A 14,900-nucleotide genomic window follows, 5' to 3' on the forward strand; every position below is an offset into this window, starting at 1 on the left:
CACTTGAGATGCTGTCCTCAAGGCTTATGCCTATTGTGTATGTCATAGGCATTGAGTTGGCTTTCTTAACTTCTCACATGTCTATCCTTCCACTTTGCCTCTCTGCTGCCACTTACTCAGGACGCCTTCTCCCTCCTGAACCATTGCAGAAAGAACTAACAGGTCTCCCAGCCTCCAGTCCTGTGCCTTTTCTACACCATTTCCAAAGTGATCTTAGATTTCTATGTTTCAGATTAGATTTTAAAACTTATTAAAGTGATACATGTGCATGGTCATTAAAAATTCATACAACTATGAAAGGGCATAAAATGAAAAGAATCATCACTTAATAGTTCATTTTTGTAGCTGTGCAGCATTTTTAACCCCCGTGTGATCCGTATTCATTGTTCCCATGCACTGCAATTACTCAGCCAGCCCTATCTGGTGGGACATTTGAGTTGCTTCTCACACTTGGATTTCCAGAGCTGGGTACACATCTTTGGACAAGAATCTTGGCCCACATCCAGGTCAGTTCCGAATGAGCCAGCAGTCTCCTCACCAGGCTGCCCAGCTCCATGGTTATGGCCGTCATGGACACCAGCTCCCATTGCAGCTCCTGACCAATCAAGTGTAGCAAAGCCCAGAGCAGTGGGTCAGCTCCGGACTGGCCCAGGGCCTGGGATGCAGCGTCAGAGGCATGGTAAGTGCCTTTGCTGACTGGGAGGCCTGAAATTGTTCTCTTGGGCCCCATATTTTGTGCAGCTGTCGGCTTTGGGATTTACACAGGATGTGTTGTTCATACAGCTGAGCCGGCCCTGATAAAGCGACTGTGTCAAATAGGGGTAGAGGGTGTGCTCCCCCACATCTCTGTACAGCGAAACAGGGCTGAGGAGCAGCCGGGGTCTCTCCTGGCCAGGGCTGGCTCCCTGAGAGTCTCTGGTAAACCCATCCCCACTAGAGTGGCCCTCAGCCCCAAGGCCCACTGCTGCACAGGTAACACACACCTTCCTTCGCCTTTGGCTGTTTCTATTCTGTCTTGGCTAAGGTTGGACAGGTGTCCATAGGAAGGTATAGGTGAGTTTGTTCTGAGAGAGGAGGCTGGAGCCCTGGGGTGTGAGGGTGCTTGGGGAGGAAAGATAGCCCTGAGCTGCACAGGGGAGCATCAGCCAGGCATTCATTCACTTCCTCATTCTTCCATTCCTTCTCTTCTTTCTTTATTCACTGGTTCATCCATCATACTCTAAGCATTTACTCTCCTGTCAGACACTAAGCCCGAGATATTGGAGGCCTTGGTCCTTTCCAAGCCATCTCTGGATGTTGCCACATGAAATAGAACTTAGCCTGACAGGCCACTGGACAGACTTCTGCATTTCCCAAGCAAAGATCATCTACATCAAAGGCAGGCCCAGAATTTGAGTTCCTTCTTCCTGCCCTGCCTGTCTCCATTATCCAGAGGATTCAGAGACAACTCACAGAAACCCTCCTGAGCTCTCTCCTCCTGGGTGTTTGGTTACATGGCATGATTGGGGCAGCCTCCAGGCCCCACAGGGCTACAGTCCATGGGTTGGTTCAGAGTTTTCGCACTTTGGGCTTCCCTGCTGCCATCTCTGCCCAGGGAGCCTCCTCCCTCTCAACTCTGGCCCTCCCTCAGCGCCTCCTCTCTGGGTGGCTCCTCCTCCTGCCTGGTGGAAAGACTTTGTGAGCAGGGCCTGCAACAGCTGAGGCCCCAGTCTCTGCTAAGCTCTCGGCCCTGAGCAAGTGAGGGGAGTGGAGTTTTGCAGCCTGATGCAATGTCTGGCAGGGCCCATCCCTTATCGGAGCTCCATTCACAGCAGACTCTGGGACCTTGTCTCTCCCAGGGAGAGGCAGAGGTGGGCTGCAGTCCATTTAGGGCCTCAGTGGAAGGCCTGGGGAAGCCGAGGGCCTGGCTGGGAGCCATCCAAGTAGAAAACTGTTGTCTCGTGAGGGCCCCTTGCCAGGTCATGAGGGAAGCCTAAACAGAAAGGCGCCCCCGGAGGGGATAGCAAGGTAGGGATGCCTGTGCTTGGCGTTTAGGGCCTCAGCTCACAGCCCACTTTCTTTCTAGTGTTCCCTCATTAAGATTTGGCTGAGGTGCCTTTGGCTGTCTTCTGTTCTCCCAGTCGTTAGCACACAGCTGTAGAGGCTTGGGCTGAAAGCCCCAAAGCTCAGTTTCTTCATCCTCAAACCAGCACCCAAGATTGTTATAATTCAAGAGACTAATGTATGTGAAGCCCCAAGCATGCCGTTTTGCCCGTAGTACACACTGATAGCATACGCCCATAGTAAATGCCTATAGTACACATTCAGCACATGCTTATATTATACACTCAGGCATATACTCATAATACACGCCCGTAGCACATGCTCACAGCACACACATGTGGTTCCCTCGTATAAGGAACAACTGCTTTTTTTCTTCATATTTTCCGTCAACTTAGAATTATTAAATATCTCACTCTGGGCTAAATGCTTTGGGAAGACATCTTCAATTCATCAACGAGTACTATGCACACTGCTCTGTGCTGGTATACAGAGGAGGGCACTGGGATAATGGGCGTAGAATATAAAGGCGAAGGGGATTGACGACACTCTCGTCTCCCGGAGCTGACATTCCGGTGGCTGAAATAACAGTGGCAGTAAACGAGTACATTTCCAACAAGGAAGGAACTAAAGCAGGATGCCAAGAGGGAAAATGATGGAGGAGGATAGATGGTCAACGTTAAGTCAGTGGTGACAAAACTCCAGCAGAAAGGACATTTGAGCTGAGCACTGGGTGTAAGTAGGCCAATGGCAGCTGTCCCACCATCTGCTGCATCCAGGCAGAGCTAGGCTGGTATGTGCCCCTGGCTTTCTTCACCCATTGGCCCAGGCACCCTGGAAATATGACCTCCTCTGGCATCCTGGCATGGGGATGCCAGTTTTTCCTTTGGCTGTCACGTCATTGCTGGGTGTTGGAGGGAGGATAGGTATCAAGCACTCCCCTGGGAAGTGGCATCCACCAAGAGGAGGAAGAGATTTTTCATTTTTCCCATGAGCTAAGCGAGAGAGAAAGACTGGCCTGTGCACCATGGGTTTTGGGAGGGGGGTAGTATGAAGGATTATGTGAAGGTAATACGAAGGCACCCTGGACACATTTGTGTCACAGATGTCACAGACCCACTTCTTGCAGAGGGCCTCCTGTAGGGCAGGTTCTGCCTGAAAGTTTGCTGTGTTACCACCATCCCAGCCCTGTCCTCCTCCCTCATGATCCTTTGACCTCCTGGCACTTGTGACCCTCTCTTGGTGACCTCTCCCATTCCCCCTGGGACCTCTAAACCTCCCTCATCTGCTGCCCACCCACTCCCACCCAACCACTGGGCTTCCGAAGCTAAACCTAGGGGCAAACCAAAGGAGCCAACAGCCTGCCTGTGTTTCATGTCACAGAGAGTTTTCGCTTGCTTCTTCCTTTTAGGGTAATGGCAGGAGAGTTCTTAGGAATCCTGTATGGTTGAGGGGTGGGGGGAAGGAGTGAAGCTGGGAGGGCAGCTTAAAAATAAAACAGTGCCTGGAAGGGAGAGGAGAAGGTTTAGGAGCTTTGTCATCAAGGCAACCAAACTTTTAAATCTTACCAAAGATGTTATACCCTGAAGGGAGAGGACAGCAAAGGCAACTCCCCACACCCACCCCTGCCTTTTTTTCTCCTCTCTAGTATTTAATGAACGCTTTCCATGCATCAGATACTGTTCCTCACAGCAATCTTATGCAGTAGGTGCCATCTTTTTCATGCTACCGGTGAAGAAATTGAGGCCCAGAGAAGTTAAGTCGTTTATACAGGGCTACACAGCGTGGTAGACACTCAGGAAAGACTAGAACCCAGGACTTTTGGTCCCAGCTTCTGGTCCCTGCTTCCCTCCCACTATCAGACCAAGGCAGCTCTCAGCCAACTGCCCAGAGGCTAGAAAGTCAGGATTTCAACTCTTGTGTTCTGCAGACTCAGAATTGGATCTCACTCACCCTTTTGGCAGGACAGGTGGCCTTGCACCCCACCATGGGTTAAATGAGATGCTTAAGGAACGTGATCCTGTCTATGATTCTACAAACTCATGCCAACAGCCAGCCAGGCACTGAGCCAGCCACCAGCTTTGACAGGTTCACTCACAGTGATTCGTTGGGCAGCAGGTATATGCTGGGTGTTATTCTAGATGCTAATCCCAAGATTGGGGGGCTTGCAGTCCAGGAAAGAGAGACAGACTGACAGACCATCAGCTGGAAAGCCCTACCATATGTGCTACAGTGGGGGTCACTGGGGAGCATTAAGAGGCTTGAATGTCCTGGATCTGGGAGGAGTGATCTAGGCCCCTGCTGGAGGAACCTCGGGTAAGTTACTTAACCTCTCTGAGCCTCCTTTACCTGTTCTGTAAATGGAGGTGGTTGCTACCTAATAGGGTTTTTGTGAGGAATTGATGAGGAAATGCAAATCAAGTGCTAGCATAGCACCTGGCACAGAGTAGTAAGCACTCAATAAACTTCAGCTACCCATATCATTCCAGTCAGCCCTTCCAACCAGAGTGTAAACCCCAAGGACATGGACCAGGTCTGCCTGTTCAATACTGTATCCCCAGTGCCTAGACAAGAGGCTGGCATATAGTAGGCTCTCAGGAAATATTTGTTGAATTAGTGCATGGGAAAAGGCCCGGAAGAAATCGAAAGAAGCAAGAAAATTCCAGTCGCCCTCATGCTGGCCTTGCAGTCCTCTTCCCTTCTGGTCCCCTCTTCACCAACCTACACTCAGGAAGCACCCCCAGTATCCCATCAGGGAAAGCTACCTACTGCCCCACCTCCTCTCTGCCCTGCACAGCTGGAGACTTCCATTTGGCTGCCAGGGTATATATCTCCTCACATGTAGAAACCCTGCCTCATTACTTTCCCTTAAGGAATTCAGGGACAGATTTTTCTGGCTGTCCCTGAAGCTAATTCCATTGTGTGACAATGGTGCAGCCTTGGGACCCAACTTCTTGCTCTCCCATTCCCCCATATCAACACCAGCTGCTTTCCTTAGGAAAATCTATCTTTTCCAGAGAGAGGGATGGTCTGGGTGCCTTGCACAAAGCCACAATAAGATTTTTCCAAACTTGGAGCAGATTGTGTCCCATGGATGAGGGTCCTTATGGAGAAAGGGACAGATTTGCAGAAGAGAGGGAAGAGGGAGTTATGCTGGAATCTGGGGCTCATGGTGCAGGACAGGTGTGTGACAGGAAGAGTGAAAGAAATGGTGATTCAGGCTCCATTGGGCGACGCTGTATTTGCTCCAGCTTTTAAAAATATACAGACCCTCCACTGAGGCTCATTTATTCCTTTACTCATTCTGTCATTTAGCAACCATGCATGAGTGTCTCCTGTATGCCTGGGCCAGTGCTAAAGGATAATGAGGTTCCAAACTCCCCACCCTCCATGAAGAGATGATCAGCACTGAACAAATCATTTCAAGGAGGTTTGTTTTATGACAAAGTGTCAGGTGCTAATGGGAATCTTTTATAGTGATGGGGCTGGTGAGCCCTAACCTGTCTCGAGGGAGGCTGCCCCAGGAACCTGAGACCTGAAAGCCAAGGCCATGTGAAGGATTTTGTTAGAATATATGTGCTATGATGGATTTTTTTCCTTAATTATTTTTTAAAAAATATAGCATGGTAAAATTTCTAACAGTGCACAGTGTTACACAACAAATATAAGACTCGCCCCACTCTTCTCTCCTGATTTTCTGGCCCTTTATTACAAGGCCTTGTGCTTCCCCGCGGTCACAGTCCTTTGTATTACACATCTATATTTTTCTCTCACTGAAAAAAATTTTTTTCAAATGGGATCATACTACATCAGAGGTTCTCAGCTTGGGGTGATTTTGCACCTGTCCCCTGCCCAGGGGACATTTGACAATGTCTGGAGATATTTTTGATTGTCACATCTCAGCAGAGGGGATGCTAGTGGCATCTAATGAGTAGAGGTCAAAGATGCTGTCAAAGATCCTACAATGACAGGACAGCTCCCACAACACAGAATTATCTGGTCCAAAATGTCAATAGTGCTGAGATTAAGAAACCCTGTCTTAGGTAAGCACACTGTGTCTGCAGCTTGTTTTACATATATAATTGCTATTTACAGATAGATAGATAATGATGATGATTATGGTGATGATAGATGATAGATAGATAGATAGATAGATAGATAGATAGATAGATAGATAGATGATAGATAGACAACAGACAGACAGACAGATGATAGATTATTCACATCAGCATTTGTAGATCCTCCTCCATTATTTTTTATTTCGGTGTTTGTAGTCTTTTCCTATTGCAAACATTTGTACTGCAAGGAACATTCTTTTCCCTTGAATCATGTGTGAGGTCAAAGGATAAATTGATGGAAGTGGCATGGATGAATCAGAGAGTCATTAGCATTTTAAATGGCCTGATTTCAAGTCTCTTTGGTTTAGAGTCCATTAGGATAGTGGGTATGGGATTATGGCTGCTAAGCAAGACCAGGATCCTCAAAGGTCTGGTGGGAAAGCTCCTCTTTGTTCTCATCTACAAACAAGGATGTCCTGACTCCCCATCTCTCCACAGGAGAGGGTGTCCCCCACCTGAAGACAACCAGCCAGGTCCTGAGTGATGTCCCCAAGCTGAGTGCCCACAGCCCCACCCTTCCCCATGGAGAAAGGACTCGCTTTGCCCCAGGAGTGCCGGGACTTTCTGCACAGCCTGAGGATGAGGAGCAAATATGCCCTTTTCCTGGCTTTTGTGGTGGTGGTTTTTGTCTTCATTGAAAAGGAAAATAAACTCATCTCGAGGTGAGGGATGCAAGCACGAGTCTTCCTTATGAAGGGGGTATGGGAAGCAGAGAAGCAGCTGTATGGCTGTCTGGACCTGCAAAGGCAATCCTTCAACCAGTGATCACCCGTGCACATGTCCTCAGTGGTGAGACTTGGGCCCTGGACTCAGGCAACCTGGGTTAGAATCATAATTCTGACCCTTTCTAGCTGTGATAGCTTAGGCATATGACCTCACCTTTCTGTCTTAAGTTCCTCTTCCCTAAAATGTGGCTAATGATGGGGCCTTCCTTGTTGTAAAGGTTAGATAAGAAAATGTAAAAGCTTTTAGCCCAGTGCTTTGGCACATAGTTGGTGTCCAGTACTTGCTGGCTGTGGTTATTATTATTAATTAACGTTCTGGCCTAAGATGATGCCTCAATTTAATAGCACATCCTCTATACCAATCCAAAGTCATGGATGAGGGTGAGCCCATGGAAAGGCAGGGCCCTTGATACAGATACCCTGGTGGGCAGGGATGCCATGTGCAAGTTGCGTATTGTTCAACTCCAGGGGTGTGCAGCGTATGGCTGTGTGCAGTAGCCCTACTAGTGGGCCAGCTCCACACAGAAAGATTTCTTAGACCTGCTTTCCCTTAGACCTGCAAGAAAGCATCAGCCAAGATGGACAGGACTTGGGCTGTGTAGCAGGTACTGAGTCAGTGCCCTTCCTGGGTTCCTTAGCATGGACTGTTCCTGTTTGTGCCTACGGGATCCTACTGCAAGTCCCTGCCACTATCCACTTAACAGTGTGCTCTCCACCTGCACATTGGCAAGCCACAAGTACAGGGGAGTAAATGCCTATGTGAGCAGCTCTCAGCCAAGGCCAGCTGGGCTTTACCCTTTGCAGGAGAGAATCCTGAGATGTGCTCTACACGTCTCCCGGGGCCCCCGAGTTGGAGTGATTTGCCCACAGGGGTAGCTTGTTCATCCCTCATGAACTTCTTTTCCTCTACACCTCATTCCCTACCCCTTTACCAGCTCTTCCTATGATCATTTCCCAAATCAACTACTTACCCTCAAATCTTTGCCTCAGAGTCAGCTTCTGGTGGAACCCAACTGAGACAGGCTTTGGGCGATCAGCCTGCGAGGCTACAGAGGATGGAGTCCCCAGCCAGTCACTGACCCTGGTCTCCCTTTGTCATCACAGGGTCTCGGACAAGCTGAAGCAGATCCCTCAGTCCCTGGTAGATGCCAATAGCACCGACCCAGCCCTGGACTTGGCGGAGAACGCATCCCTCTTGTCCCTGAGTGAGCTTGATTCAGCCTTCACGCAGCTGCAGAGCCGCCTGCGAAATGTCAGTCTGCAGCTGGGCGTGGAGCCAGAGGAGGAGGCCGAGCGGGAGGAGGAGCAGGAGAAGGAGGAGCAGCCACCGCCACCGGCTAAGGCCGGACCCCGGCGCCACGTGCTCCTCATGGCCACCACCCGTACCGGCTCCTCGTTCGTGGGCGAGTTCTTCAACCAGCAGGGCAACATCTTCTACCTCTTCGAGCCGCTGTGGCACATCGAGCGCACGGTGTCCTTCGAGCCAGGAGGCTCCAATGCAGCAGCCTCGGCCCTGGTCTACCGCGACGTGCTCAGGCAGCTCTTCCTATGCGACCTGTATGTCCTGGAGCCTTTCATCAGCCCCCTGCCCGAGGCCCACCTGACCCAGTTCATGTTCCGCCGGGGCTCCAGCCGCTCCCTCTGTGAGGATCCCGTGTGCACGCCCTTCGTCAAGAAGGTCTTTGAGAAGTACCACTGCAAGAACCGCCGCTGCGGCCCCCTCAACGTGACGCTGGCTGCCGAGGCCTGCCGTCGCAAGGAGCACATGGCCCTCAAGGCCGTCCGCATCCGGCAGCTGGAGTTCCTGCAGCCGCTGGCGGAGGACCCCCGGCTGGACCTGCGCGTCATCCAGCTGGTGCGTGACCCCCGGGCGGTGCTGGCATCCCGCATGGTGGCCTTCGCCGGCAAGTACGAGACCTGGAAGAAGTGGCTAGCGGAGGGACAGGACCAGCTGAGAGAAGAAGAGGTGCAGCGACTGAGGGGCAACTGTGAGAGCATCCGCCTGTCTGCGGAGCTGGGCCTGCAGCAGCCAGCCTGGCTGCGGGGCCGCTACATGCTGGTGCGCTACGAGGACGTCGCCCGCAGGCCCCTGCAGAAGGCCCGGGAGATGTACCGCTTCGCAGGCATCCCCCTGACCCCGCAGGTGGAGGACTGGATCCAGAAGAACACCCAGGCGGCCCGGGATGGCAGCGGTATCTACTCCACGCAGAAGAACTCCTCAGAGCAGTTTGAGAAGTGGCGCTTCAGCATGCCCTTCAAGCTGGCGCAGGTGGTGCAGGCCGCCTGCGGCCCCGCCATGCACCTCTTTGGCTACAAATTGGCACGGGATGCCGCCTCGCTCACCAACCGCTCTGTCAGCCTGCTGGAGGAGCGTGGCACCTTCTGGGTCACGTAGGGAGACTGGGTCACGTGCACCCCTCCTCGTGAAAGTCCCGCCCTGCCTTCCTCACACCCAGGCCAGCGGTGCGGCCGCGGCACTCGCAGAGGAAGGCGGGAAACCGTGCAGTGAGCAGGCCGCCCCTCCGCTGTAGAAGTAGCCCCCAGCCACATAGCTTCCCCACCGCAGCTGTGGGCTGGGGTTTCTTGCTGAGAACAGGACAGTGCCCTGTCCCTTTAAGAGCCATCAAAACCAGACATAGGGAGCAGCAGTTTCCTGAGCAGGCCCAGGCATGTCCTGGCCTAGTGACAGCGCCCCTCCCCGTCTTTCTCTGTCTCTGACTCTGACTCTGTCTCTGTCTCTGTCTCTGTCTCTCTCACACACACACACACACACACGCTTGAAACACACATAAATGCCTATAGACCCTGTGGGACAGAGTCCAAATATTTAAAAATCAGAAGGATCTGTGGACATTGACTAGTCACAGTTGCATCTCCCACAGTGCTCCAGTGTTAACCTTTCAGTCTCCGGACTTCTACACAATCTACCATGGATTCTGGTTGGGTCCCTGGGGGAGGACTAGGACAGCCCAGGGCGTTAGAGGATGGCAGTTGAGGCTTACCAACCAAGAACGATAGAATAGTTTCATAAATGGGATAACTGTGCTGGTTGCTGATGAAATCGGCTCTTATACAGAACTACAAAACACACAGGTATAAAGATAAATTCCTATATGCACACCACATACACTGAAAAACATCAGAAACACACAATTCCACATACACGCATGTAAATACACAGACAAGCTCCCCCATTGCTTTATGCCCACAGGGTTTACAGGTTTTCTCTTTATCATGCACCTTATGAGGAATCTTTAATTATTTGGGGGCAGGGGAAGGAAACAGTCATAGGCCACAACCCCGTTGCCCAACTAGGTTTAGGATGAATGGGGGACACAGAACTTCCAAGTCCTGCGCTTCTGCCTGCCTTGGAGTCACATGACTACCTCCTCTGGCCCATTTATATCCTCACTGCTGGCAGGCAGGATGTTTTGAAATGGCGTGGCCCACTCTCACGTGTCTGCAGCCCAAAGGCCCCATCCCAGTTTGGCTGGTGTCCTAGAGCATGTCTATATTTGAAGGCTGCCTGGGGCCTGATGGGCAGAAGCAGCTGTGGTCCCTGAAGGCAAAAGGCAGCGCATGGGTTCTGCGCTTGCAGCCAGGCCTCTGTGGGGCAGGTCTTGGAAGACAGTCCAGAGTGCTCCTTGGGGAGAAGTCACATCAGGATAGCCCCTCCCCTGAGAAGACAGGGGAACGAGGTCGGCCTCCTGGTTGGTCACTATGGTTATGTGGTTAGTGTCTGGAATTCCTCCTTTAGGGCTCTGGGAAGAGTATTGCTCAACTCAGGATGGACTGGGTGTTTTATTTTATTTTATTTTTTATTTTTATTATTTTTTTTTAGGTTATTTATGGTTTGGTGTTTTGTGGCTGTGTTTTCGGTTTTGTTTCTGCAGGAGTGCAGCTTGGAAGCAATCTGTGCTTGAGGGGCTGAGGGGGTTCTGGGAGGACCAACAGGGAGCTCTCTGCTGAAGGGAGAGGAGGAAAAGAAAGAGCCTTACTCCAGAAGGATCAGAGCCTAGGTGGCCATGTGGCAACCCACATGCCCCATGGACTTTTCTGTTTGAACCCCATGTGGAACAAATCTCAGCAACCACCAATGTTCTTTGCTGCGTGTCCAGAAGCAGCATAGATTAGCAGCCCTTCCCTGAGAAGAGGCCGGATTTGAACATTTCTCCCAGGGCCAATCACATTTTCTGGGGGTTCAGGGGGCCTATAACCAAGCAGGAAATTGTACCCAAAATAGAAATCTTTCCCCACTCCCAGCCCAACCCAGGGAGCAGAACTCAGTACCACCTTAGAACTTGCAGGGAGCTGTCACAGTTCACTAAGGCTGTTTCTGATTTCCTGGACAACCTCTCTGTCAGATCCGTCCCATTGTCAAACCCAGAGGGCTGAGTTTTGGTTTGAGTAATGTGGACACAAGGGAAATATGGGATCTAAATCCAGCTGGTGTTGCTGTGGGGAAGGAAGGGGTGTGCCCTGGCTGGAAACCACCTTTTGAAAAGGTGAGGATGGTAGCCATCTTGTGGGGTCTGTTATAATCACTGTATTTGAGCTGCCGGGTCTCCATCACCATGGACTTCAGCCATTCGAAGAGGTCTCCACTCTAGGTTTTTCAGTCCAAGAATAAGTTATGCAGGGAGCTGGCTCTAATTTGGGGTCTAAAGGGACTCCAGCTCTGAAAACTTGACTCTGGGGGAGAGTGGGGCCAGGATTTTTCTGGCAGGCCCAGAAGTGCTGGCAGTCTTTCCCCAGCCCCTGCCCTGCTCCCTGTACTATTCCCCACGTGGGGATGTGAGGGCAGGCTCCCCTCTCCGGGGTGCTTCCTGGAGCCTTCTGAGTATGGACAGCAGACTTCTGCCTTCCGTCCTATGTCCAGGGCCAAGGCCTCCATCCCTGAGCTCTGAGGACTGTACCAAGAATGGACCTTTGGGACCTCTCAGGACATTGACAATTTGTATATTGCAAGTTGACTTAATTTATTTATTTTATGAAAAAGAAGAGACAGAAAATACCTTATTATTTGCAGGGACTCAAAGCTGTACCCAAAACAAGAAAGGCAAACATAATAATAGAAACCAGTCACTCACTCCACACACAACAAGGACACTCCAAGAGGATTCAGGACACAAGAGGGGACTAAACCAAGAGCTCTGGAGTCGAGATGGCCCCAAGCTATTGTTTAAGGAACTTCCTTCTCTTCTTCTTGTCGGTTTGAAGATGCAAAAGTAAGGCCTTTTCTTCTGTGTGACCTTTACCCACATATCTGAAGGGGGACCCAAGTTAAGTGAGTCTTGCCTCAGGGCTCAGCAGTACTGGGGTTTAGAGGACAGGGTGGGGGTGACTACTGACTTTACACTCCGTGGGACCTGGTTGGAGTCATGTCTTTGGGGTTTTCAGCATGGAGCTGGGCTGGGAAAAATGCTCCAGCTGGGAACTAATGCCTCCTTTTCCAGCAAGGCCGGCCCTGGTTTCTCTGCTCCTGCTGATGCGCCAGGAGCCTTCCCCTCCACAGCACCCACCTGCCTCGAGACAGAGGGAGCAGTTAATGCCTCAGCTCCACAGCTGCCAGCTTCCCCGGAACAAGAGGCCCATTCAGCAATGAGTGTTTACTCGTTTTCTTCTTCTTGAAGAAGACCTCTCTAGCCCAGCCTATATAAATAGTTCAGAACATTCCAAGCACTGGTGAGACAGGGCAGTGTCTAACACCCGCAGGCTGTCGCCACTACTGCCCATTTCTGGATTCTCCTGCACCTTGTTTGGAAACCTTGGAATGGATGAGGGCACGGGGCAGCGGGGAGCGGGTCTTTGGGAGTCATTGATGGGGACAGGATTCCTGAGACCTCATGGAGAGGGCAAAGGAAGAAGCAGATGTGCAGCTCTGTCACATGCCCCCTGCAGGTTATCACTGAGTTATTACTAAGGTTGAGAGACAGGAGCAAATTTTTTATCCCTTTATGTGATGCACACACTTGAAAATAAATAACTAAATGAATAGAAAAAAATGCTTAATGAAGAGTTTACTCCATGTCTGCCAGCACCCTCAGCCAGAAACTGGTTTAATGGGGCAGCTCCTAACCAAACCCCCAAGAGCAGAGGGCACTCATTCAGTCCATTACAGTGGCATCTTTCCCTGCCATCCGTCTGATGATGAAGTGAGTTCCAGCAGAAGATCAAGGGATTCCTGTCCCAAAAGATGGATGCTTGACCTGGACAGCAGACAGGAGATTAAAGCATCGGATGGTCTGGTTCTGCCCCTGAGGGTCTCTTGCATCCCTGGCTGATCCTCAACCACACTGGGGTCTGTTTTAATTGACTATAGGGCCTATCCCTTGACAGGCCTTGGATTATGAAGAACAAGAGCAGAAGACTGGGTGGCTGCGTCCCCAAGGCAGTCACCTCTCACTCCCATCCCCAAAGGCTAAAAGCAAAGGCAGGTCTCAGAGGGATGGGTTCTCAGCAGGGAGAACTAGGGGGACAGAAAGGATGGGTGGGGGAATAGGTGCCTGCAGAGAACAAGTGGGTCTTGCCAATCTGTACAAACTGAAAGGAGCATCCACTAAAATCCAGAGGCCCCAGGTTGCTGGGTTTGCTTGTGAAGATTCCCAGGACGTGTCCAACTAGGCAGGAGGGAGAAGACCTGAATACAGCCACATTGCTTCTCAACTACCCACGGTTTCAGGAACAGTGGAAGCTGCTCTTTACCTCAAAAAGACAAAGCAGAATTGGCAACTTCAGATGTCTCAAGAGCTTCAAGATCCTTTGGTCTTGTGTCCTTTGTCATTTCATGACTGTGCCTGGGGAATGAATAAGTTATTATGCATTTCCAAAAATACAGACATGGTGCCAACCTCATTGGCCTAGCTCATATTATAGATCAGGTGTTTTATTTGGGAAACAAAATGGCTCACGTATCCTGCTTTCTCTAACACTGGGCTTGACCTGGCAACCCCTGAAGTCTTCATCTCATCAGTATGTCCTAGGCCAAGTCTGCCTGGCTCCCCTGTTCCCTCCTGGATCCTGAAAATTCTGTCTTTTTGCCAAGACCTTGGCCCTGTGTCATGTTGCATGGCCACACAGGACACTTTCTTCATGGCCATGGTGTATACATATGTGTCCACACGTATGTATGTGTAGCATGCAGCTCATTCTGCTCAGCCACATTGCTCCCAGCCCCCTTGCCATCAATGTCTCAGATGTCCTTGCCATGGTTACAATCTGCCGTCTCCTGGAAACGCAGGGGCTGCCCTTCAGAAAGCTGGCGGCCACCCCTGGTCAGGGTCTGCTTTGCGGAACAGAATGTGAATCCATCACTTGATGGCTTACTTGACTTATTTAATTAAAGATGGAAACATGCAATGAGCAAAACCTGAAGTGTCTCTGCCTTTCTTTTGCATTTGTTCTTAGCAGCAATCATAAAAATTAATAGGAAAAAAAATAGTAGCTGTAGGAATGGGGTGACTTCTAGCATGAAGCAGGGCACAGGAAACCCACTGCCCACTCCTGAGGAGTGAAAGGCGCAAGGGAAGTATGGCTAAGTGCAGAGGGCATGATGAACGTTCTGTGTTACCAGGACGGCAGAGCTGGTGGTGACTGCTTGCCGCTGGCTCCAAGAATGAGGTCTGAGAGATAAATACCCAGGCATTATGGAGCAGAGACAGGAGCATTGACCAGAGGTCAGGGAACCTGGGGATGAGTCCCAGCTTTACCACTGTCTGGCCCTGTGACCTTGGACAAGTCACTTACCTTATCTGAGCCCCAGTTTTCTTTAGAATGAGGATGTAATCAGAGGTTTACAGCCTTCGATTCAAAAGTCAGCCCCCTCACCCACAGCAACTGTGTGTTGATTGGCTTCACATGTTGAAATAACACCTAAGGTTTCATTTGGCCTTCAGTAAAATCTCGAAATGTAATGGAATCCTTTCAAATTGCAATTGCATTACTCTATCTGTCATATCAACTTCAGTGTGAATTAGATTTCCATCCTTTTGTCTCCTCACAGCCACCTGGAGGGAAT

General features: G+C 50.6%; 1 protein-coding gene across 4 annotated transcripts in view; it reads left to right on the forward strand.

Moving 5' to 3' along the window:
* Positions 1-14,241, forward strand: part of CHST3 (carbohydrate sulfotransferase 3) — a 37,237-nt gene extending 22,996 nt beyond the window's left edge. For 3 of the 4 annotated variants that reach the window (XM_011355191.2, XM_011355192.2, XM_023527885.1), the window contains 3 exons: positions 5,356-5,470; positions 6,597-6,820; positions 7,988-14,241. In XM_011355191.2, coding sequence (XP_011353493.1) covers positions 6,681-6,820; positions 7,988-9,278 — 1,431 coding nt within the window. In that variant the 5' untranslated portion in view covers positions 5,356-5,470; positions 6,597-6,680 and the 3' untranslated portion in view covers positions 9,279-14,241. The remainder of the gene's footprint in view (positions 1-5,355; positions 5,471-6,596; positions 6,821-7,987) is intronic. The other variant, XM_011355193.2, reaches the window with a different exon arrangement.
* The last annotated feature ends 659 nt before the right edge of the window (positions 14,242-14,900 follow it).

This window comes from Pteropus vampyrus, unplaced genomic scaffold (assembly GCF_000151845.1).
Source record: "Pteropus vampyrus isolate Shadow unplaced genomic scaffold, Pvam_2.0 Scaffold20, whole genome shotgun sequence".
Taxonomy (NCBI): Eukaryota; Metazoa; Chordata; class Mammalia; order Chiroptera; family Pteropodidae; genus Pteropus; species Pteropus vampyrus.